Source organism: Pogoniulus pusillus, chromosome 35 (genome assembly GCF_015220805.1).
Source record: "Pogoniulus pusillus isolate bPogPus1 chromosome 35, bPogPus1.pri, whole genome shotgun sequence".
Lineage (NCBI taxonomy): Eukaryota > Metazoa > Chordata > Aves > Piciformes > Lybiidae > Pogoniulus > Pogoniulus pusillus.
In genome coordinates this window covers 13,765,500-13,789,801 of record NC_087298.1, presented here as the reverse complement: position 1 = coordinate 13,789,801, position 24,302 = coordinate 13,765,500, and the positions used below count along the sequence as shown (strand labels likewise).

Here is a 24,302-nt window from a genome sequence, read left to right as displayed (position 1 = left end):
TGCCACCCCAACAGCCCTGCTGCCACCCCAACAGCCCTGCTGCCACCCCAACAGTGCCGCTGCCCTTCTGCCCTGCACTGCTGCCACCCCAACAGCACTGCTGCCACCCCTGCCCCCACAGCTGCCAGCCTGCAGGGATCCCTCCTCTCCACCAGTGTGCTTCCAGGTAGCGGGGCTGAACAGCCTCCTCTCCCCACCCCCTCTGTCCCCAGCACCTCTCCTCTGGCACCACCCTGATGGGAACTGCAGGGAGGTGCCCGCAGTGTGCCCTCCCCTCCCGAGAGAGCTTCTACTCACTGCTTCCAGCTGCTTCCAGCAGGTCTCGATGTGCTGCTGTGCCTTTCTGCCTTCGTGGAAGTGCTGTGGAGGAGACAGACAGGGAGGAGACCTTGTGAACACCCAAGAACAAGGAGCAGCTTCTGCTCAGGGAGCTCCAGGACAGGCCCCAGGCAGCTGTGTCCCCCAGGCTGGTGGCCACGGCAGGTGTGCAGTGGCTGCCTGATGGCTCAGCAGGCTGCAGCAGGCATGCAGTGGCTGCAGCAGGCTGCAGCTGGAGATCCATGCCCATGAAAGTGGTTAGTCAGTCTCAGGCCAATGAACCCCCCCAGCAATTCCACCTTGCACTGCTCCCTCCAGCTCCTAATTACCACTTTCCAGCACCACCCAGTCTGAGCCACTTGGACCTGAGGAGGCTTTCCCTGGCTGCTGCCTGGACACCAACCCTGCACCAACATCTCCTCCAGGTGGGATGCACCAAGATGCCCTCGCCTGGCACACTCCAACCGTTGCTGCTGGGCCTGGCTGTCACTCAGGCTCCACAGCAGCTCAGCTCTCATCTCTTCTGAGCTCTTCAGGTCCTGGGTCCCTCCATCAACCCTCCTCTGGTAAAGGGTTGGCCTTGATGATCTATGAGGTCTCTTCCAACCTTGGTGATACTGTGATACTGATACTCTGCCAGGCAGGGAGCACCTGGCACACACAGGTGAGCTCTCAGGCAGCACAGGGACTGAGCTCAAGCAGCTTCTAAGCACTCTGCTGCTCCCAGTCCTTTTGAGCTCCCCTCAGAGCCCTCAGATGAGGGAGGAAGCTGCAGTGGGTAAGGGACAAAGGCTGTGGGTGGGGCTGGGCTCTTCTCCAAAGGCAGTCCCTGCTGACTGCAGGGGGCTCGACAGGAGGACCCTGGAGGGTCCCTCCCAACCCAATGCTCTCTGTGAAGATCTCTGGCAGCACAAGAGGAAATGGCCTCGAATTGCAGGAGGGGAAGTTCAGGTTGGACACCAGAAGAAACTTCTTCAGCCAAAGAGTTCTCAGGCACTGGAGCAGGCTGCCCAGGGGGTGGCTGCAACACCACCCCTGAAGGGGTTTCAGAGAGGCAGAGATGTGGTGCTGAGGTAGCTGGGGGGATGCAGCCTGCAGAGGAGACCCCAGGGGGACCTTGCAGCTGCCTGCCAGTGCCTGAAGGGATCCTGCAGGAAAGCTGCAGAGAGACTTTTGCTGAGGGTGTCTGAGCCAGGCCAAGGGGGAATGGTTTGGAGCTGAGGTCCCTTCCAACCCAGGCTGTTCTGTACTCCAGCAGCTCATGGCTGGACTCAGTGACCCTGAAGGGCTTTTCCAGCCCAAACCACTGTGGTGTGATGCAGGGAGAGCACTTCTGCCTTTGCACCTCTCCTGCCCTCAGAGGATGAGTTCTATCTCCCAGCTGAGGCAGCTAAGAGGCCATCCCAGCTGCCTGCCTTTCGTCTCTGCCCCTATCCCAAGGGTAAGAAAACCAAGGGAGTGTGGGCAGGAGACCTGCTCACAGTCATACAGGAAGCCTCCAGTTTCCTCAAACCCTGTACGAGCTCCAACTTCCCCAAACTCATTTCCCCTGCTTGCAGCCTCCCGCAGCTGATGGCCTCTGCCCTCTCACTGCAAAACCAAAAGTGGCACCAGATGAGCCCAGCTCTTCCTCGGGAAGGCTTCCAGATGCAAGGCCCAGGACAAAGCAGCAGCTGAGTTATTCTGCATCAGGGTGTCTGGAGACAGCCCAGGGGGAATGGTGTGGAGCTGAGGCAGGGCAGGGCTAGGCTGGAGCTGAGGAAGAAATGAGACTCTGCAATGAGTTGCTCAAGGAGGCTGTGGCTGCCTCCTCCCTGGGGGTGTTCAGGGCTTGAGCAGCTGAGCCCAGCTGAGAAGTGTCTCTGCCCATGGGGAGGTTGGAGCAGAGGTCCCTGAGGTCCCTTCCAGCCTGACCCCCTCTGACTCCAGGACTCAGCTGTGCTATGCTGATGGCTGCTGCTTCACCTGCACGATCTGAAGGTCTTTGCCACTCCAAATCTATGTCCTTGCAGCAGAACAGCTGATGGCATCGAGCAGCAGGCAGCAGAACTCTGCCAGCAGCACTTCTGAACACCCCAAGCCACCTATCAGGGGTGAGCACAAAGGCTTTGCCCTCTGGGCCATCCCCTCTGCCCGCGCTGCAGGTGATGGATGCCTTCGTGTGCCGCACTGGCAGGTGAGAGGGCATGGGCAGGAGATGCCTGCAGGCAGCAGCAGTTTCCTTTTCAACACTATTTGCTCATCCAGCAACAAAGTGGAGGGATCAGACAAGGATCCACCTCCCAGGTCCCACCTCACAGAGCCACCAAGTCTGGCTGGCAGCTGCTGGCTGCTAAGCGCTGAGGCTTAGCAGCAGCAGGTAAATGCCCTGGCAGGGCTTTTCTCCTGTAGCCATTTCACCACCATGCCAATCACTTTCCTGCCATTCAGCCACTGTGGGAGCTGCAATCACTGCAGGTCTGCAAACACCAGCACCAGCCAATAGCTGCTGCTCTCCTGACAGAGGAGCTATCAGCTCCCATTAAAGGTTCAACACATTTACTTCTCACTAATCAGCCACAATTCCCAGCCCCTCACACCCCCACATGATTGGAAAATCAGCTGCAGACAGCACAAGTGACAGAGAAGTGTCACTGGAATGCTCCTGCATATGGTGCAGAGCCCATGGGGAGCAGGAGGGCTCTCACTGTGCAGAACCTCTTCCTGCTGTCCACACTGCTCCTCACCTTCCTAAGCTGCTAGCTGAGGTAGTGCTCCCAGCTGCACCCCATGCAGGGTACCAGCCTGAGGAACAGATTCATCACCACCACCACAGGAGGCAGCTTCCACACTTCTCACAATCATTTCCCTGAGACTTCTTTTGGCCAGATCTGGCTAAGAGGCAGAAAAATGTGAGCCAAGATCCAAATCAGTCCTCTGGGCAACTTCTCTGGCTCGTTCAGCCTTCCCCCAGTGCTGCTGGACTCTTCCCTACGCCAGCCTTTGGCTGCCACAGCCCCCAGCACAGCTGGGTCACAGGATCACAGCCCCACAGGATGTCAGGGGTTGGAAGGGACCCAAAGAGATCACCGAGTCCAACCCTCCTGCCAGAGCAGGAGCACACAGGAGCACATCCAGACAGGCCTGGAAAGGCTCCAGAGGAGACTGCACAACCTCGGGGCCCTGAGCTCTTCCAGCAGGGCTGTGCTGCAGGCAGGGCTCTGCTCTGCTCACCTCCAGTGCAGGGCACTGAGGGACCCGGCCGGGCACCCAACCCATGTCCTGGCAGCCCCGCCCGAGCGCCCCTGGGCAGCAGGCTGCGTGCCCGGCGGCAGCGCTTACCGCTTTGCGCTCCTGCTTCAGCTCCTGCACGAAGCGGCCGAGCTCGGCGGTGATGAGCGCGGTCATGTTCTCCGAGATCACCTCGTGCTGCCCCGCGTAGTCGCTCAGCTCGCTCAGCGTGGCCACGAAGGCTCTGCTCGAGCTGTACCTGCAGGGGCAAAAAGGCCTTGGCCTCAGGGGCGGCTCTGGCGCTTCCCTGCCCCCCCGCGGTGCCCAGCCTGGCTCAGCTGGCTGGAGGCTGAGAAGCGAAGCTGCGTGTGCAGTGCGGCGCAGGCACGGACTGGGTGCAGGTCTGCAGCCAGCACAGGACTGCCGGAGCCAGTCCAGAGGAGGCCACCAAGGTGCTCAGAGGGCTGCAGCAGCTCTGCTCTGAGGACAGGCTACAAGAGCTGGGGATCTGCAGCCTGGAGAAGAGAAGGCTTTGAGTGGCCTTCCAGGACCTGAAGGGAGCTCCAGGAGGGCTGGGGAGGGACGATTGACAAGGTCTGGGAATGACAGGAGGAGGAGGAGGAATGGGTTTGAACTGGCAGAGGGGAGACTGAAAATGGGCGTTAGGAAGAAGTTGTTGGCAGTGAGGGTGGTGAGACACTGGCACAGATTGCCCAGGGAGGCTGTGGGGCACAGAATCACCCAATGTGATCAAACCCCTGCAGCCCCCCCAGCTCCTGTATCCCTCCCTGCCAGGATGCTGCATCCTGCCCCTGGCACTTGGGGAGCTACCAGCTGCTGTGTGCTGGTAGCATCACCCTTGGCACAGTCACTGCTGGGTGCTGCCAGGCCAGCTGAGCTCCTCCTGCTGCCACACACTGCTGCAGCCTCAGCCTGAAGTTCACAGGTTTCTGCTCCTGCTGAAAGCAGCTGAGGGTTTGGTCACCCAGCCCCACAGAGCTGGGACATGCAAAAGCAAAGCAGAACCAACCCCAGGCAGGAGCTCAGAAACCAGACCACGAAGGGCACCAAGGGCAACCCAGGCCAGATCCACTCCCCAGTGCTGCCAGCTCAGCCTGGCTCTGCACCCAGGGCCTCCCTTCCATTGTGTTTGGCCTTAAGATCTTGGGGTTACAAAGCAAGCCCCAGCTGCTGACCCCAGCTTCCCCTCCCTCCTGCACCCTGCTCCCCAGCAGTGGCTCAGGCACATACCTGTACTCCTCCTCCTCCTTGGAGTTCTTTTTGGGTTGGTATTTCTTGGAAAGGTTCCTAAAAATAAACCAATTAATCAATCAGTCAGAATCGATCAGCCAAGCCCACGTGGGGATAGAGATGAGCTCCCCAGCTCCTGGGCACCCCCTGCACACACACAGCTGTGAGGCTTCACCTCTCGCCTGCGCTCACCCAGGCACTCTCCACAAGGGTGCCTGCACCTGGCTCTGAGGCTGCTGCAGAGCCCCAGGGCAGGGCCTGGAGGTGCCTCAGCCTCTGGAGCTGCAAGGCAGTGGCAGATTCTGCAGCCACGAAGCCCAGGCCCTGCCGCTGCGGTTCTCAGGCTCTGCAGGTCCCCTCCAGCCCAGCCCCTCCCCCTGTACCACTCCATCACAGACTCAGAATGGTTTAGGTTGGAAGGGACCTCAAAGATCACCAAGTGCCAATCCCTGCCATCAGCAGGGCACCTACAAAGCCACCCACCAGAAGGGGCCCAGAGGTCAGCCAGCCCCTTGCAGGGGCATTTCCTGCAGCAGAGGAGACTCCTGGGCAGCCAAAGCTGCCTATCTGCAGCAGAAGACTCCCACAGCAGTGGGAGCTGCAGGGAGCTCACCTGCTCAGCAGCCCAGAGCTGTGAGCAGCCCAACTAGCACAGATGGTTGCAGCTCATTAGCCCACGGCCAGCTCATGGCTGCACTTCAACACACTGACCTGCTCCCCAAGGCAGCCTGGGCAGGAAACAGGCACTGTGGAGCTGGCACTGCGCTGGCAGCACCAAGTGCAGACCCTGGCCAGCAGCACAGCCGTGGGGTCAGTGCCCCTTGCTGGCAGCACTGCAGTGGCAGCACCCAGCAGCTGGTGTGGTGGAGTCCCCATCCCTGGAGGTGTTGAAGCCAAGCCTGGCTGGGGCACTTAGTGCCATGGTCTGGTTGGTTGGTCAGGGCTGGGTGCTAGGTTGGGCTGGAGGAGCTTGGAGCTCTCTTCCAGCCTGGCTGATTCTATGAGTCTATAAACTTGAGTTCAGCTGCTTTAGCTCCACCAGCAATGCAAGTGAGTGAACCCCAGGAGGCTCTGGTGCCACCTTGCCCCTCTCTCCTGGCACCTCTGCAGCTCCTGGCAGGCAGTGATGTGCTGCAGCCCTTTTGCAGGGCTGGGGTCCCAGGAGGCCTCCCCAGCCTCCAGGTTTGTGAAGGCAGCTGCAGGACTCCACTTCAGCATCTGACAGCTCCATGCTTTTGCCTTCTCCTCTTTCCTACCCCTAACTCGAGGTGACCCCAAGCAGCTCAGTGCCTGAGAGCTCCTCAGGGACACATCTGCCCCCAGGGTACAGCAGTGAGTGGGGGCAGGCAGGGGAGAGGCAGGGGCAGCTCTGGGTGGGGAAGCCAAGCACAGAGAGAAGAAACAAACGGAGCCAGTTTGGTTTGGAAGCCTGACAGGACAAGAGACAAACCTCAGGAGCTGAGTTTCCAGACAGAGGTGAAGCTTCTGCACTGCCCCGAGGCCCTTGGGCTGTGTCTTGCTTCCTCTCCTTCCACCTGAGATTTGTCATCCTCAGGAATCCTCTGACTCTGCTGTGTGACTGCTGACAGCACAGCCCTGCTCACACACAGCCTCTGCTGGGGTTTCCCCCCACTCACCCAGCCTCTGGAACTCAACCCCCTCTGCTAGCTGTGAGCAATCTGCTCCTGCAGGGCAGCCTCCACTTCCTGCTTGTCTGGAGCAGAACCCCTGGGGGACCCTCCTGGCACTCCCCCGAGGAAGCACAAAACCATCGGGCAGGGATTCATCAGCTGCAGGCTCCTGCTGCAGCCCAAACCCCTCCCACAGCAGCAGCACAGACTCTGGGTGATTGCTCTGGGAGGTTTTTAACCAGCCTGAACCTCAGCCCTGCAAAGCCCGAGAAGAGGGAGGAGCTCTGAAGACCTTTCATGGCCACGCCAGAATCAAAGGGTTTGGCTTCCCCGGGGGGCTCATCAGGGATTTTTCCTGCACTCCCCTCCCCAGGCAGCTCCACCACCTCCAGCTCATCACCCTGGCTGCCAACACACTGCCTGTGCTCTGCCCCTGCTTCCCCTGCGCACCCTCACACCCTGCTGGGCACGGCCTGAGAGCCCCTGGCTGTGGGAGGCTCTCTGCAGCCCTTCCCTTCTCTGCTCCCCACTCAGCCTGGATCTGACCTCCAGACTCCATGCTCAGATCAGATGGGTACTGGAGCTGCCCGAGGTGAGCTGGCAGGACCCCTGCTCTCTTCAGGAGGCATCACAGGAGCAGCACCGAGCTCACTAAGCTGCCAACAGCCAAACCTCAGGTTTCAGCCTGGCCGAGACTGACTCTGACCTGCAACAGACCTTGAGAGAGAGCCTGGCTGAGAAAAGAAACCTCCCACCCTGCCTGAACCAATTCTCGGTGTCCTGAGAACTCTGACAGCCTTCTGAAAGCAGCCCCAGAGCATCCCAGAGCTGTCCTGCAGGGCACTCAGCAGCCACCAGCTGTGCCGAGCCCTGCTGCTCGCTCACCTACAACCAGAGGACCTCGAGCAGAGTGAAGCAGGACTCAGAGCAGTTTTGCTTCCCCCTCTCAGAGCCATCACTGCAAACTGGAAACAGCCCCAGGGGTGCTGCCAGGCTCTGGGGAGAGGCAGCTCCCAGGGCAGAGCTCCACAGCCCAGCTGGCCCGAGCTGAGCTTACCTGAGCTGCTTTGCATAGCTGAGCTCGATCTCGGTCCTCTCCTTGACAAACTTGATGTACTTCTCCAGCACATCGATGCCCCACTGGGTGTGCTTCTCCAGGCTGTCAAACTGGTCCTGCAGGCAGCCAAAAAGAAAGAGCTTTGCCTCCCTGAACACAGACCACCAGAATCGCTCCCAAGTGCACAGCAGCAGCAATTCCTTCTGCACTGAGGGTGGCAGAGGCTGGCACAGGCTGCCCAGGGAGGCTGTGCATGTCCCCTCCCTGGGGGTGTCCAAGGCCAGGCTGGATGAGGCCTTGGGCAGCCTGGGCTCTGGGAGGTGCCCTGCCAGGCACCTGCTCGGAGCAGCTGATCTCTGAGGTCTCTTCCCCCTGAGCCTCTCCAGGATTCTGGGATTTCACTCGGGAGAGTCAGCAGAGCTCTGCAGATCTGAGCTGGTTCTGGCGTGGGAAATGGAGCCAGACCCCACCTCCAGCAGGGCTCTGGGCTGCAGTCACCCTTCAGAACTGCTCTCAGCTCCTCTACAGAGCAGGGCCTGCCTCCCCTGCAGCCCCTTCTGCCTGAAGCAGGCCCCTCACGACCGAAGGCTGCCCCAGCAGATGGCATCAGCCACGCTCTCAGCTGCTTTCCTTGCCCACCTCCAGCCCTCCACACAGATGTTGCTTTGTTCTCCAAGCCCTCTGCCCCCAAAGCCAGCCACACATGGCTTCAATAAAGCCCTTTCCAGGCCAGAACATTCCACTGGGCACTTTGGGATTTGCAAATGCCAAGAGAAATTAAGCAACTCTAAGTCCCAATTAATTCTCCAGGGCAGCCTATCTGCAGGTTTAACCTAGGCTCACCTCAGCTGTGGCACTCTGCTCACCTCCCTGCTCACATGCCTCTCACCCACCCCCAGCTCTGCACAGCTTCAGCTTCCTGCCAGGCTCGGGAAGTACTTCTCAGACTGTGGTGCACTGAGAGAGAATCAGAGAACCACCTGGGCTGGGAGAGACCTCCCAGGAGAGCCAGGCCAGCCCTCAACCCAGCACCCCCACGGCCACAGGGCTCTTGAGCGCCCCCAGGGATGGGGACTCCACCACCTCCCTGTGCCAGTCCCTGACCTGGGCACACTGCAGGTGAGGTCTCCCCAGAGCAGAGGGGCAGGATCCCCTCTCTCCATCTCTGGCCATGCTGCTTGGGATGCAGCCCAGGCTACCCTTGGCCTTCTGGGCTGGCAGTGCCCACTGTTGGCTCCTGCCCAGCTTCTCCTCCACCAGCATCCCCAAGTCCTCAATCTCATCAGTCCCAGCCTGGACTGACACCAATACTGCCCCAGCCCAGGTACAGGACCCTGCACTTGGCCTCTCCCCAGCCACCCCTGCAGCCTGCCCAGGTCCCTCTGGATGCCATCCCATCCTCCAGACTTATCACCCACAGCACTCAGCTGAGTGCCACCAGCAGCACACTTGCCAGGGGTACCTCAGTCTCTGCCTGTGTCACTGATGAAGACTGTGAGCAGCCCTGGGCCCAGCCCAGAGCCCAGGTTGCCACCACTGCCCCAGACCCCGCACGCAGCAGCAGACCCGAGCCAGGCCTGGGCTGCCACCGCCGGAGCTGCTGGCACAAGAGCTGCTGTGCCTGCTGCAGCCTTGCCCCAGGGGCTCCCAGCCCGGCAGGGCAGGGGGCAGGGGGCGACTGCAAAGCCTGCTGCAGGGACCTGCTGCACTCAGGCAACCCCCACTTGGTGCTGAGGCCGAGAGCAGCTCCAGCAGAGCCTCCTGCAGGCATGCACACAGCAGCTGCTGCTGGGCTGCCACAGGTGCCCGAGGTCAGGCTGCAGAGCTGGGCAAACCCTGTGGGTGCCATGCATACGGCAGGACCCCCAGGGTCTGCTGCAGCAGAAGGCACCACCTGAGCCAGGTGGAGGCACCTAGGGCAGAACAGCAAAGGGCAGCAGGGCAAAGCCCCAAACCCAGCAGAGAACTTCTGAGCCTCCTGCTGCAGGAACCAGGGAAAAGTGGTCAAAGGCAACTGAAAAGTGAAATCCAACTGCAGAGAGCCTGAGCCCAGCAGCACAAACCACCCTGAAGCACTGGAGCAGAGGCTGCCTGTGCCCTGCAGGAGGGCAGGACCCGCCCCAGGCCAGCACAGAGCCAACTCCTTCCTGCAGGCCCCTCCACAGCTGGGCAGAAGACACCAGGGGCAACCCCACGGAGCCCTCCTGCCAGAGGGCTCAGGGGAAGGTCCACGGTGTGCATGGTGCCAGCTCGGGCAGGCACCTGCTGCTCTGCCCCAGGCACCACCTCCACACCCCCGACAGCATGCTGGTGCCAGCCGAGGAGCTGGAGCTCCCCCACGCCCTCCTCCCCCTCCCTTTCCATCCCCTAACACCAACAGCTGCATCTTAAGCAAAGAGCCCAGCAGGCAGCCCAGGGCTGCCCACAGGCACTCGCACACGCCCCCAGCTCTGAGCAGGGAGGTCTCCAGGGATTAGGGAGGGAATCCACCCCTGATCCCTGCAGGCAAATCCAGCTGCCGGAGAGGGCAGGAGAAGGTTTCCCCAGGAGCGAAGCCCTGCCAGGAGATCCTGCCCTGCAGACAGAGCCAGAGCAGCTTCCCTCGCCCCAGGCGCCCCCCCCCCATCCCCAGAGCACCTTCAGATCCCAGCACCAAGCTGCAGGCAGCTGCCTCAGGCTGCTCTGGCATCCCACAGCTGCCTCTCCTGGGCTGCTCCGGTGGCCTCACCAGCTGGAGGCTGGCAAAAGCCAGCTCCGTGGTGCCTGGGCAGAGGCAGAGCTGTGCTGGGCACAGAGCTGGGGCAGGTGACTGCAGACACTTGTCCTGCACTGGGCTGCGACCAGAAGCATCTCAAAGGGTGAACTTGAGCAGGGCAGGAAGCAAGGCAGGGTCAGACTCAGCTTTCTGCAGAGCAGTTTCTGCCGGCCCGTGGGTGGGCACAGCTCCGCCCCTGGCAGCAGTGCCCGCCGCAGCGTCTCTGTCACACCCGGGCCTGGGCTCCAGCTTGCTGAAGCAGACCTGGCACTGCCACCCCCAAAGCAAGGGCAGTGTGGTCAGAGGAGCCCAACAATGAGCCCTCCTCCCTCTGCCCCAGGGTAGGCAGAGGCTGCCCAGGCAGCCTCAGGAGTGCCAGGGCACATGGCGTGATTTGGGGCACGAAGCTTTCAGCCGAGGAGCCTCAAGGCTCAGTGCCAAGGAGGTCTGAGAGCAGCCCACATCAGCCCCAGCCCTGCTGGGAGTGCTCTGCCTGGCTGCTTCTCCTGCAGCTGCCACATCCCTCCCCTCGCAGCCCTCCTCCTCCTCCAGCCTCAGCCCTGCCGAGGGGCCCGGGGAGAGGACAAGCAGGCAGGAAGAGAAGCAGCAGCCCCCGGGCAGCTCCCTCCCTGCCTCTGGGCCAACCGCGGGGCACGACCAAGTGTTGAGCAAGGCAGCAGCGATGGCTCCCGCGGCCCTGCCCAGCAGCCCGGGCAGATCTTCCTCCGGCCAGCAGGGTCCCACCTCTTGTGCAACAGTTCAGGCCCAGGCTCCACCAGCTGCCCCCAGGGCTGCCCCACTCGCCCTGCAGTGCCAGCCTCGCCCCTGCCAGCCGGACCCCCCTCACCAGGGCGCCGCAGTGCCCATGGCTGTCCCCACTCCTCCCAGGCAGGAGGCAGAGGAGGTGGAGCTCAGCTGCAGCACACAGCCAGGCCAGCAGCCCTGGCACTGCCTTCTGCAGTGCCCTGGCACTGCCTTCAGGTGTGAGCAAAGCTTCAGCTCTGGCTTAGTGCTGCAGCTTCCATCGCTGTGTCACAGCAGCCCGGAGCAGGCTCTGGGGGCAGCAGTAACCAGGCAGGGCTGGCACTGCCACTCCTGCTGCTTCACTCCTGCAAAGGTTGGGGTTGGAAGGGACCTTAAAGCTCACCCAGTGCCAACCATGGGCAGAGACACCTCCACCAGCCCAGGCTGCCCAAGGCCTCATCCAACCTGGCCTTGTACACCTGCAGGGAGGGGACATCCACAGCCTCGCTGGGCAGGGTCTCCCCACCCTCACTGCCAGGAATTTCCTCCTCCTCCTCTCCACCCTCAGTTTGGTCCTTCCCAGCTCAAAGCATTGTCCCTCGCCCCGGCACTCCCAGCCCTCCTCACAAGCCCCTGCCCGGGCTGAGGAGCAGGAGTGGGCACAGGGGCTGGGAGTGCAGAGCTGCGCAGACGCTGACCACAACCACAACAAAAAGCTCTTCCGCTGAGCATCTTCCTGCTGGAGCTCAGCTGGCAGCAGAAGCCAGAACCCACCCCAAGCACATGTGGAGATTCTCCTGCCTGCTCCTCCAGGGAGCTCAGCTCCACTTCCTCCCCAGATCGCTTTGTTTATTCACTCTCCCAACAGCAGGAGGAGGGGCAGGGGAATCGAGCCCTGATGTTCACCTCTGGTTCGTACCTTCTCCTCCCACTTCTTTATTCTGGGGCACTCACCCACTCCCAGCAGCACAGAGGAACTGAGCCGAGGTCAAGGAGACATCAGAGTGAAGATCAAGAACACATCCGAGCTCCCCAGCCCAAGTTACTGCTTCAGATTTCACGGTTTAACAACTTCAGATTAGAAAGGTAATTAAGAGGAGCGAGGCCCTGGGAGGCTCAGCCGAGCCCCGCCCGGCACTGGGGAGGCAGCAGCAGAGCTGCCGGGAGCGCCTCAGCAGCTGCCAGCACAGCCATCACTGACGGCAGAGGGGGCTTGGAAGCGACCTCCAGAGAGCAGCCCCAGCCCCCCCGCCAGGGCAGGGCACCCAGGGATGCAGCCAGGCAGGCTCTGAAAGTCTGCAGAGAAGGAGACTCCACAACCCCCCTGGGCAGCCTGCTCCAGGGTCCAGCAGCCTCACACCAAGTGAGTTCCTCCTCAAGGTGAGGTGGAACCTGCTGGGCTGCAGCTTGCACCCACTGCTCCTCGTCCTGTCACAGGACACGGCCCAGAAGAGCCTGGCACCTTCAGCCTGGCACCACAGGATGGTTCAGGTTGGAAGGGAGCTCAAAGCTCATCCAGCTTCAACCCCCTGCCATAGGCAGGGACACCTCCCACTAGAGATCCTGAACACCTCCAGGGAGGTTGTGGGGCACAGATTCTTTGATCACAGTGGGTGATTCTGTGCCCATCAACTTCCCTGGGCAACCTGTGCCAGTGTCTCACCACCCTCACTTCTTCCTAACATCCAGTTTCAATCTCCCCTCTGCCAGTTCAAGCCCATTCCTCCTCCTCCTGTCACTACCAGACCTTGTCAATAGTCCCTCCTCAGCCCACTTCACCCTGGCACCTTCACCCTGGCACCCAGCCCTCACATTCAGAGACACTGCTCAGATCCCCTCTCAGCCTTCTCCTGCCCAGACTCACCAGCCACAGGGCTCTCAGCCTCCCCTCACAGCAGAGATGCTCCAGTCCCTTCCTCATCTTCCCAGCTCTCTGCTGGCAGAGTGCCACACACAGCCCAGCCCTGAGGTCCCCAGAGCCACCTCGGTGCTGCCAGCGCCTAGGGATCAGAGCTGAGGGCACTGACCTGCTGCTGCAGGCAGCACAGGCAGGGGCTGAGAGCAGCAGAGCAGAGCTGCTGCCGGGACAGGGTCTCCATCTGTGCTGGCTGCTCTCAGCTGCTGCCGAGGCTCTGCTGGCTGCTCGGAGCTGCTCCTCCATCAGCTGCATCCGGTGCTGCCCGCGGGCACAGCCACATCTGCCCCCGGCTCATGGCACCCTGGCAGCGCCCAGCCAGCTCCTCCCGACCCTGCACAGGCACATTCCCACTCCAGCTGAGTAACAAATACCCCAGAAAAGTCCCATCTCATCTTCCCTTGCCCTTCATTTCCATCCCTTAAACTCCTTTTCCCCCCCCAGAGCCCACAAGGGTTTGATTTCTTCTTTCAGCTCTGCTGGCTCACCTGAGCTTCACCTGGGACAACACTGAGCCTGCTGCCCCTTGAGGCACAGCAGAGGGCTCCCAGGAAGCAGGACTGGAACCAGGCTGTGGTTTATGTGGCAGACAAACTGCCCCCTGCCCCTGCTGCTGGCTCCAACAGACCTTCTGGATTCAGCTCTCCTGGTCTCTCTCTCGCCCCTGAAATGCTTTTCCTCCTCGGCCTGCTCCTGAGGCTGGGGAGCAAACTGGGCTCCACCGTTCAGGCTGTGGGTTTCAAACAGCCAAGGGCAGCTCCAGGGAGTGCCCTCACTGCTCCTGCTCACCCCCACCCAGGAACCCACCTCCCACAGGCTCAGGAGGGACCTCTCCAAGTGCTGCCTCGGGGGTAGGGCTCAGCCACCCCTAACCCTACCTCGATGGAAACCTGACTGAAGTCAGCCAAGGAACACTGCTGGAAGCAGCCACCTGGGCACCGAGGCTGGCACTTGAGAGCTGGATGTAAGCAGACAGCAGAGCCATGGTGGGACAAGGTCGGGTCTGGAGCACAACCAGGCAGGCAGGGAACAGAGTGAGGCTGCCTGGGTACAACCCCCACGACCCAAACCACACCAGAGTAGGTCAGACCTGGTGACAGAGGAGCTGATGTCGAGCACGGCAGCAGGGCATGGATGAGCTGGAGCAGTGCACAGCCAGGAAGGAGCTCTGGGAGCAGGCAGAGGAAGGAGAGCAGCTCCCTGGCCAGCAGCACAGGGCACGGCTGGGCAAGCAGCCACCTGGCTGCCAGGTCATCAGAGCACAGCCTGAGCTGCTGCTGGTGACCTGCTGCTGCCCCTGCTCTGTGCTGTGAGCACACCCAGCATCACCAGCTGCCAGCATGGGCACACACAGCCTCCCGTGCCCAGCTCTGACAGCTAAACCTGCAACTGCTCCTTCCTGCAGCAGCCTCTGAGCCACGGCTGCAGAGGAGTGGGGAGCTCCTCCTGGAGCCCTTGCAGCAAACCTCCTGCCCTTGGCTTCAGGAGCTGCTCCTCTCCCCTGCAGCAAGCAGCCTCCCCTCACCTGCTGGAGCCCAGGCCTGCAGCCTCACCAAGCCTCCTCCTCCCCCTCGGCCTGCTGCATCCTACAAAGGATGTGGTAAAGCAGAGCTCGTGGCCCCCCCGCAGCAGCAGGCAGGCAGAGTGCGAAGGCAGCAGGCAGGAAGGAAGGTGAGAGAGGATGTGCCACACCAGAGGATGTGGTTGCTGGGACAACAGCAGCACAGACATCGGGGGGAGAGGCAGGACAAGAGAGTGACCCACTCTGGGGGGTGAGAGCAGCTCAGCTGGAGCAGGACACGGCTGAGGAGCAGCAGGTGACTGAAGAAACAGCAGCAAAGGAGAGGCCTCTCTGTGGGCAGAAGGGCAGCAGGACCCTGGGGCCTTCCTGCAGCAAGGCAGAGCTTGGTGTGAAGCCCTGCAGGCAGAACATGACCCCAGGTGGTGCAGAGCATCCACAGCTGCTGCTCCACTGTCACCCAGAGCAGCCCTGCCAGGGCCACACACAGACATGAGACCTGCCAGCAGCCATCTGCTGCCAGGGGGAGATGCTGCTGGGCAGGCTCTGAGCCCCCTGCAAGAGAAAGGTGCCCAAGCACCATGCCCCTGCCCACTGCTGCCACAGCTCTGAGACCCAGGAGAAGGCTCAGCTCGCAGCCCCAGTGTCCAAGGGCTCTGAGAGCTGCCCATGCTGCAGCTCATTCCCTTCCAACCACTTCACCCCAGGCTGAGGTCTGAGGCTCTGCCTGGCTTCCCACAATGAGAAGCAGCTGTCCCCAGCAGCCCACTCTGAGAGCAGCACTCCCAGCCTGCAGCTCTGCACACAAGGAAGCCCTCAACAGGCCAAGGTTTGGTTTCAAAACACAGCCTAATGTGCAAATTACAACCCAGGGCAGGAGAAAGCTCCTGGAGAGCAAGATAATGAGAAACCTCAACAAGGCCAGATGGAAGCTTGGGGAACCCAAATTCTTCTGGTGCAAGTGCAGGGCAACCTCCTGGACTTGTTCAGTTACTTAATCTGACAGCAAACAGCCTGCAGAGGAGAAGGCTCCAGGGGCACCTCAGAGCTGCTGCCAGGGCCTGAAGGGAGCCTGCAGGAAGGCTGCAGAGAGACTTTGCTGAGGGGATCTGGAGCCAGGCCAAGGGGAATGGTTTGGAGCTGAGGCAGAGCAGGCTGAGAGTGGAGCTGAGGCAGAAGTTGTTGAGTGTGAGGGTGGTGAGAGCCTGGCACAGGCTGCCCAGGGAGGCTGTGGCTGCCTCCCGCCTGGGGGTGTTGAGGGCCAGGCTGGATGAGGCCCTGGGCAGCTAAGCCCAGCTGAGAGGTGTCCCTGGGCACGGTGGGAGGTTGCAGCAGCTGCAGCTGAGCCCTGAGCTCCCTTCCCACCTGAGCCTGCCTGTGGCTCCATGCAGTGGCATCAGTGCAACTCGACCGCCCCAGGTGAGCTCCTCCCTCCGAGGATGAGGAGCAGCAGCAGAGCTCAGCCCCTACAGCCCAGCAAAGCCAAGCAAAGGCTCACGAGTGCTGAAGGCTCCTGGGGCCCTCGGCAGCAGCCCTGCCATCGGCAGTAATGACAGCCACAAACTCAGTTAGGAAGCAGAGCAAAGCACCAGGACAGAGATTGGGGCTTTGCTGCCAGGATCCAGAGCTGGCAGGACCCAGAGGGACCCTCTGGGCTGTGTGCTGTAAACAAGAGCTGTGAAGAGGAGCAGCCTGCGGTGTGCAAGGCTCTGCTGCTGCTGGGAGGGGACGGAGCATGAGCTGCAGCCCAGCCCCAGCTGCCTCCCCCAGGACCTGCAGCCTGCTAGCAGTGCTGAATGGATGATGCTGTTGTTCCAGGGAGGCTCTGCAGCTGGCAATGCTGCAACCCTCCCCTGCTCCCCAGCACCAGCTCACTTCCTCCTGCTCACACATGCCCAGAGTCCTGCTCCAGTCTCCTCTGAAGCAGTGCAGGGCTGCAGCTCATGCCCAGCAAACCTCTGGGTGCCTGCCTGCATCCTGGCATTATCTGGTGACCGATTTTCATCCTCTGCTGTTTTGTCCTTTCCATGCTGTGAGGCCCTCCCATACCAGCAGCAGCTGTTAAAACAAAGCTCAGCAAAGCTCTTGCCCACACAGATTCCCCTTTGGGCAGCTGTGTGCTAATTATTAAACAGGAGCCACAGAGAGGAGCTGCTCTGAGCACTGCTAACTGCAGCAGAGCCACCAGCAGGCTGCTGACCCAGCCAGGGCACCCCGAAGGCCACTCAGCTTCCCAGGCTGGAGATACACAGAGTGGCTCAGGTGGGAAGGGAGCTCAGAGCTCAGCTGCTGCAACCTCCCACCGTGCCCAGGGACACCTCTCAGCTGGACTCAGATGCTCAGGGCCTCATCCACCCTGGCCCTCAACACCTCCAAGCAGGAGGCAGCCACAGCCTCCTTGGGCAGCCTGTGCCAGGCTCTCACCACCCTCACACTCAACAACTTCTGCCTCAGCTCCAAACCATTCCCCCTTGGTCTGGCTCAGACTCCCTCAGCAAAGTCTCTCTGCAGCCTTCCTGCAGGATCCCTTCAGGCACTGGCAGCAGCTCTGAGGTCCCTCTGGAGCCTTCTCCTCTGCAGGCTGCACCCCCCCAGCTCCCTCACCCTGTGCTCACAGCAGAGCTGCTCCAGCCCTGGGAGCATCTTTGTGGCCTCCTCTGGCCTCCCCCCAGCAGCTCTGTGTGCTTCTCATGCTGGGGACAGCAGCACTGGAGGCAGGATTGGAGGAGGGGTCCCAGCAGGCTGGGACTCTGCCGAGCTGCAGGCTGCCTCCCACGGCCACGGGACCCAGGGCCAGAGACTGATCCCCACGCAGGAGTGTCCACAGCCCTTCCCTGCAGCTCAAACAAAGAGATCTCAGCTGCCTGCTGCTCTCCCCCTCCCCTCCTCCCCAGCTGTGCCAGCCCCAAGTGCTGCCCCTCGGCCGCTCGCCGGAGCCTTTCACCTCTGGAGCCTGCAGCACCACCCAGGCCAGGCTCTGCCCAGGCCACTCACACGCAGGACCGGCCAAGATCAGGGCTGTGCCTGCAGAGCAGAGGGGCAGAACCCCCTCCCTGTGCTGCTGCTCTCCCTGCTCTGCCTGCAGCCAGCACTCAGCTGCCTCTGGGCTGCCAGCCACCTGCTCCTGGGCACTGGCACCAACTGGCACCCCCAAGCCTTCTCCTGCAGGCTGCTCCTCACCCAGCCTGTCTGCAGCACAGGTGCAGGACCTTGCCTTGGCCTCGGTGAGCTCCACGAGGCTGGCCTGGGCTCACCTCTGGTGGCCCAACCAAACCCGATGTGGCAGTGGCAGCCCTGGCAGCCGCCCTGGCAGCCACCCCAGCGCGGGAGCATCCAGCGGTGCACAGCACTCGGTGCCAGCAGCACATCAGCCTTGGCAGCTTCTGCTTCTCCTCCGGAGGCAGACAGCTCCCGCCCAGCCTCTGAGCGGCTCAGCTCCATCCCCTCGCCGAGAGGCTTATCCCTGGGCCCCAGCTCCTGTTAATCAGCGCCGGAGCTCCCGGCCAGAGGGGCAGTGCCCGCAGTGCCCTGCGCCGAGCAAAGCCTCTCCCGGCCCGCGGGGGCTGCCCCCCCCAGCTCGCAGTAAGGAGATCACAGGAAAAATGAGATGAATGCAGCCAAGTAGGTGGAGTGGAGAGGGGGAGAGAGCTGAGCCCCGGGCACAGAGCACTCGTTCAGCACTGCCAACCAAACAGCGGCCGGAGCACAGAGGCTGGCACGGGGGGGCACACGGGGGGGACCTTCTCCCACACACATTCTGGGCTGCAGGCACCACTGCAGCATGCACCCAGCTGGGCACAGCAGCAGCCAGCCCAGCGACTCGCCCTGGGATGCCTGAGATGCTCCACGGCACAGCAGACAACCACGAGCAGCTAGAGAGGAGAGAAGCTGAGCCCAGCACCCCTCAGCAGGGGGCACGCAGCCACCCTGGCACCCCCGGGCAGGGGGCCTGGTGGGAGGTATCCCTGCCCACGCCAGAGGGTTGGCACTGGGTGACCCATCCCAGTGCATGAATCTGTCAATCGAGCCCAGCACACCACCGTGGGCACTCAACCATGCCCCCTGTGCCATGGCCACACAGCTGCACACCTCCAGGGCTGGGGCACTCCAGCGCCTCCCTGGGCAGCCTGTGCCAACCCCTGACCACATGTGTTTTTTCTCCTCAGATGCAACCCAAGCCTGCTGGAGCAAGTGGAGGTCATTTCCTCCTCTGGGTGGCTGCGAGAGCAGAGGATGTGCTGCAGGAATATTTCTTCCCTAATTCACTCAGTGAGCTCAGAGCAGAGGAACCTCCCGGGCACAGAGCAGGGCACTGCAACGCCAGCGCCACAGGGGCCTGATCTCCACTCCCCTCACGTCCTGGGCAAGACCAAGTGGGAAACTACCACAGCAAACAGACCCCAGCAGGGAAGTGCTCATGTCCTGGGAGCCCCTGGAGCGTCCCCAGCACAGCCACAGGACACTGCAGTGCCACGGGACGGAGGTGAGCAGAGAGCTGCTCCCTTGCACCGCTGCTGTGCTGGAAGGGAGCTCAGAGCTCATCCAGTGCCAACCTCCCACCGTGCCCAGGGACACCTCTCAGCTGGGCTCGGCTGCCCAGGGCCTCATCCAGCCTGCCCTGAACACCCTCAGGCAGGAGGCAGCCACAGCCTCCCTGGGCAGCCTGTGCCAGGCTCTCACCACCCTCACACTCAACAACTTCTGCCTCAGCTCCAAACCATTCCCCCTTGGCCTGGCTCAGACTCCCTCACGAGAACCATAGCACCAAGCAGGTTGGAAGAGAGCTCCAAGCTCCTCCAGCCCAGCCCAGCACCCAGCCCTGCCCAATCACCAGACCATGGCACTAAGTGCCCCAGCCAGGCTTGGCTTCAACACCTCCAGCCACAGCCACTCCACCACCTCCCTGGGCAGCCCATTCCAATGCCAATCACTCTCTCTGCCAACAGCTTCCTCCTAGCATCCAGCCTAGACCTCCCCTGGCACAGCTTCAGGCTGTGTCCCCTCGTTCTGTTGCTGGGTGCCTGGCAGCAGAGCCCAACCCCACCTGGCTGCATCCTTCCTGCAGGCTCCCTTCAGGCCCTGGCAGCAGCTCTGAGGTGCCCCTGGAGCCTTCTCTGCAGGCTGCACCCCCCCAGTCCCCTCAGCCTGTGCTCCCAGCAGAGCTGCTCCAGCCCTGGGAGCTCTTTAAGGAGTAACCAACGCACTCCTCAAAGGGAAGGCAAACAGAGGCTCAGATCCCAGCCCCCTCCACCAGGGCCCTGCGAGCATCCCAGGCACAACTTCAAACGTGCAGCCCAGGAGGGCTTGCAGCAGAGGCCATTAAACATTGATGCTGCCTTGCACTTTTTGCCTACTTATTTGAAGGGAATTAATTAATGAGTGCACTGGGGCAAGAATTCTTTGCACTGTGGCTGCCAGGCATGGAGACTCCTCACGGCACACAAGGAACACAGCAGTGCCAGGGCAGAGAACTGATCTGGGCATCCACCAGCAGCTGGATTGAGCTGAGTGCAGGGCATCCAGCAGGTGCCCTCTGCCCCAGTCACCACTCAGCAGTTCAGAGCTGCACTCCACACGAGAGCTCCCCCACAGCTGGGTGCTCCCCCTGGCCTGCAGAGCCACAGCTGGGAGAGGTTTGAGACCTGGGCACAAGTGCCACAAGCTCCATCCTTCCAGTCCTGCTTGCCCTCAGTGCTCTCCTTGCCAGGCACAGCCCACAGTTGGCCTGCATCCAGCACCTCCAGAGGGACCCAGGCCCTGCCCCTGGCATCAGCAAGGGCCTCAGGAGCAGGCCAGGGCAGAGCCCCAGGCGCTGGGAGCTTGGACCTCCCAGGAGCTCCGTGGGGGGACAAAGCAACAGCCGGAGGGGACTGCTGCAGTGATCCCACCACGGGCACAGGCTGCCCCCCGAGCCCCCAGCCTGCATGTACAGCTCCTGATGGAAGGGTCACCAGCCCCGGGCACTGTGCACCAGCTGCCAGCCTTCCTCCTCCTCCTCTGCCACTCTTCCTCACACCCACTCCTTGCTTCCCCTTTCTCCCATTCCACTGCTGCAGCTGTGCCTGGTGGATTGGAGGACTCTGAGCACAGAAGCAACTCCTTTGCTTGGAGAAGCACAAGAGGATCCTCCTGCCCCCCAGCAGGCCGTGGAGCTGTGGCAGAGCTCCCTGCTGGCCCCGTGGCTCCCACCCGTGCTGTGAGCACAGGGCTGGGCCCTGGCCCCAGGAGCAGCTGAATCATCTCCCAGATCCGGCAGCAGATACTGGCTGCAGCCTCCTGGGCGCTGTGTCTGCCAAGCAGGGGGAGCAGCTTGGCCTCTGGACCTGCTGGAGCAGAGGAAGCCAAATGCCTGCTTGCCCTGCACACAGAGGGGAACTGCTCCTGCCCGACAGCAGCTCCACTGCCGGGACAGGAGGCCGTGGGGTGCTGCTCGGCTGCCCCCCGGCTGCGCCTCCCACCCCACACAGGCTCTGCCACAGCTCTGCTCCAGAGGGTGACTGAACCAGCCAAGAGAAGCCCAAGTCAAACCTTGAGCTTGGCCCAGCCCTGAGCCTGATGCCCACCTGCCCTGCAGCACAGCCCTGCCTGCCAGCACACTGCTGGGGACCACCAGCAGGACCAAGGGGCTTGTGTTGTGGTGCAGTCCTCTGGCAGAGCCCCTCTGCTGCCAGAGGGCTTCAAAAGCAGGGCATCTGCCAGCCTCTCCCAGTGCCATCCAGCACCCCCTGGCAGCCACTCACAAAGAGCTCCTGAGCCTCTCCAGCTCTCATCCTCCTGGGGCACTCCAGACAGGTTCATTCTGCTCTAGGAAGGATCCCAAAGCTCTGCAGAACGAAAACCACTGCTCACCTGCCCTGCTCTGCAGAGACCAAGTGGCTAGGAGCAAAGACCAAGACTGAAGAGCTGTGGTGTGCCTCTCTGCTGGGGGCTGCAGCACTGCTGGGGGCTGCTGCACTGCTACCAGTGCTGCTCAAGGTGGTCAACCAGCACAGAGAGCTCCTGCCTGGCACACAGCCACAAAGCTTCATTCCCCAGCCCAGTCACAGTATCACAGTATCATCAGAGTTGGAAGAGACCTCACAGATCATCAAGTCCAATCATCAAGTCACAGACTGCACTGGGCTGGAAGGGACCTTCAGAGGGCATCTTGTCCACTCCCTGCAGGCACAGGGACACCTCCAGCCAGAGCAGGCTGCCCAGGGACACATCCAGGCTGATCTTGAGCATCCCCAGGGATGAGGCCTCAGCCACCTCCCTGGGCAGCCTGTGCCAGTCTCTCTCCATCCTCACCATGCAGAGCTTCCTCCTGCTGCCCACCCTAGCTCTGCCCTGCTCCAGTTCCAGACCACTGCCCTCACCTGTCCCCACAGCCCCCTCTGACCAGCCCTCCCCAGCCTGCCCCTAGGTCCCCTGCAGATACTGAGGTGCAGCTCTGAGGCCTTCCTGGAGCAAATGAAAGGCTGAGCCCAGCCCTGGGGTCTCTGCCCCCAGAAGCCCCTGGCTAGCTGCAGCCTCCCTGCAGCCCCGCGGCCGGCAGGGTCCCCCTGGCTGCAGGCACCGCAGCCACTTCCTCAGCACTGCTCCTGCCCAGGCGCTGCGCTCCCTGCCCCAGGGGCTTTGCTCCTCCGACCTCGCCTTTGCGACTGCAGCTCTTTGTGGGGCACGAAAGAGCAGAACCACTTCTGAGTGCGGCGCCGAGGACGGAGCCCCAGCGCCAGGCTCCAGCCCTGCCTCCTCTGCTGCCCCGGGAGAGCTCCGGCGCTCGGCAGGCTCCAGACAAAGGCAGCAGCACACTGCAGGCTCCTCTGCAGCCTGCCCTGTGCCTCTGGCTGCTTCCTTTTGGGTTCTGCTGCTGCCTTTCGTCACTCTGCTCCCCCCAGAGAGCCTCCTGCAGCGCGCTGGGGCTCACACATGGCTCCCAGACTGCCCCAGCCAGCCCCGAGAGCTCCAGCCAGCTTCGGAGGGTTGTGCTGTTGTGATGGAGGAACCAACCCCCCCGCCGAGCAGAGGCAGTCAGCCTTGATCCCCTGCCCGGCGACCTCCAGAGCCTGTGCTGGTGGCTGATGGAGAAAGGAAACAGCACTCAGGGTTCCTGCATCCTGGTGGCAGGAATGGCTCCGAACTTCCATGGGTTCACCACCTGGGCAGCTCCTTGGCAGGGATGGGCTCTGGATCTCTCCCCCTCTGTGAACACTGCAGAGTGCTGCTCCCAGAGGCTGAGCCCCAAGCAAACCACAGAGGATGGCAGCACAGGAGGAACTCCTGTAAGGGTGGCAGAGCCCTGGAGCACACTGCCCAGAGAGTGTGACCCTGTCTAGGTGCCCCTGCCTAGGCACGGGGCTTGGACTCGACCTCCAGAGGTCCCTTCCAATCCTCACCGCTCTGGGAAGGCATCAAACCCCTCCACATCCCAGCACAGATCCCCTGACCTCCATCTGGAAGGAGGGCACCACTTTGCCATGCTGCTGCCAACCACCAAGGACCTCACCTCAGCTGCTCAGAAGCAAGTGGAATATTTCTGTTTGCTGAGCTCAGCAAAGGCTGCTGCTGGCTGGCACCACTCAGCACTCCCCCCCACCACTACAGGTTGGCACTGGGACACAGAAGCTTTCTCTCCAAGGCTCTTTGGAAGAGCATGGTGCAGATCTAGGCCCCAAAGGTGCCTGCAGCAGGGCTCTGGGGCTCACAGCAGCACAGCTCCTGCAGTTCTCACCTTCCCCACTGACAGCTTTGCTACTCCCAGAGCACTTCATGCCCCTCGCAGCGAGCCCTGGGAAAGCTTTCAACAGCCTGAGAGGGAGCACAGGATAAAAGACGGCAGAGGCAGGACCCAGAGCAGGGCCACGGTGCAGAGGGAAGAACAAGGCACAGCTCTGCAGGGCAGGAGCTGCTGGGTGCTGCCCTGCTCCACCAGGAGTGGATCCATGCCTCGAGGCTGAGGGTGCTCAGCCTGGAGGAGGAGGCTGAGCAGAGACCTCCTTGCTGCCTGCACTGAGGGGGGGTTGGGCTCTGCTCCCTAGCATCGGATGATAGGAGAGGAATTGGCCTGAAATTGTGCCAGGGGAGGCTTAGGTTGGAGATGAGGAGAAACCTCTCTGCTGCCAGAGTGGTCAGGGATTGGCACAGGCTGCCCAGGGTTGGGGTGGAGTCCCCATCCCCGGAGGGGTTCCAGCACCGTGTGCCCATGGCCCTCGGGGCCGTGGTTTAGTGCCCACGGTGGTGCTCTGCCAACCTTAAGGATTCAGTGATTCCACCCTCCCAGGGCTGCCTCCGGAGCCACCCCTGCAGCCCAGCAGCCTGCTCGCAGCCAGGGATCACTCGGTCGCTATAAATAGAGCCGAGGCCCAGCCCCCCCCAGCCCCCTGCCAAAAATAAGGCTGCAAATCCGCAGGGCACTGGCTCAGAGGGGAGCCAAAGTCGCACATGGCACTGAGATGCTTCCTCACCACCTCCAGCAGAGGAGCTGCCCAAGGTGCAGCACCAACAGCCCAGGCCGTGGCTGGCACCAGGGGCTGGCAGCAGCTCTGAGCCACACTCCCCTGCTGAGACCTCTCCTGGGCCGCTTTGCGCCCCAAAGCCTGCAGGAAGCTCTCTGCAGCCTGCCAGCTCTCAGGGCTGGTTAAGGGTGCCAGGAAGCCTCCTCTGTGAAGCACAGCGGGGCAGCAGCCCAGAGGGCACCGAGGCTCTCGACTGGCACAGGCAGTCCTCCCCTCTCACTGTGTCAGGCTCTTCCCCTGACAGCAACCCAGCAGCAGCTCAGGTGGTTCTGCCTGGGAGGCAGAGGCAGGAGAGATGGAAAAATGACCCCTCCTGTAGGGCTCCCCAGCTCAGCCTCTGCCAGCTCTGCTTTCTCCACAGCCAAACCTGAGCTCCTAGCGAATGCCACTCCTGCAGGACCCACA

The 24,302-nt window shown here is 62.0% G+C and overlaps 1 protein-coding gene across 15 annotated transcripts in view; it reads right to left on the bottom strand.

Annotated features, from left to right (window-relative positions):
• The window catches only part of FNBP1 (formin binding protein 1), a 66,916-nt gene that overhangs the window by 34,081 nt on the left and 8,533 nt on the right, over positions 1–24,302 (bottom strand). For all 15 annotated transcript variants that reach the window (XM_064171021.1, XM_064171017.1, XM_064171020.1 and 12 more), the window contains exons 2-5: positions 7,468–7,583; positions 4,780–4,836; positions 3,640–3,787; positions 298–360 (exon numbers count right to left, since the gene is read on the bottom strand). In XM_064171021.1, the coding sequence (XP_064027091.1) occupies positions 298–360; positions 3,640–3,787; positions 4,780–4,836; positions 7,468–7,583 (384 nt within the window). The remainder of the gene's footprint in view (positions 1–297; positions 361–3,639; positions 3,788–4,779; positions 4,837–7,467; positions 7,584–24,302) is intronic.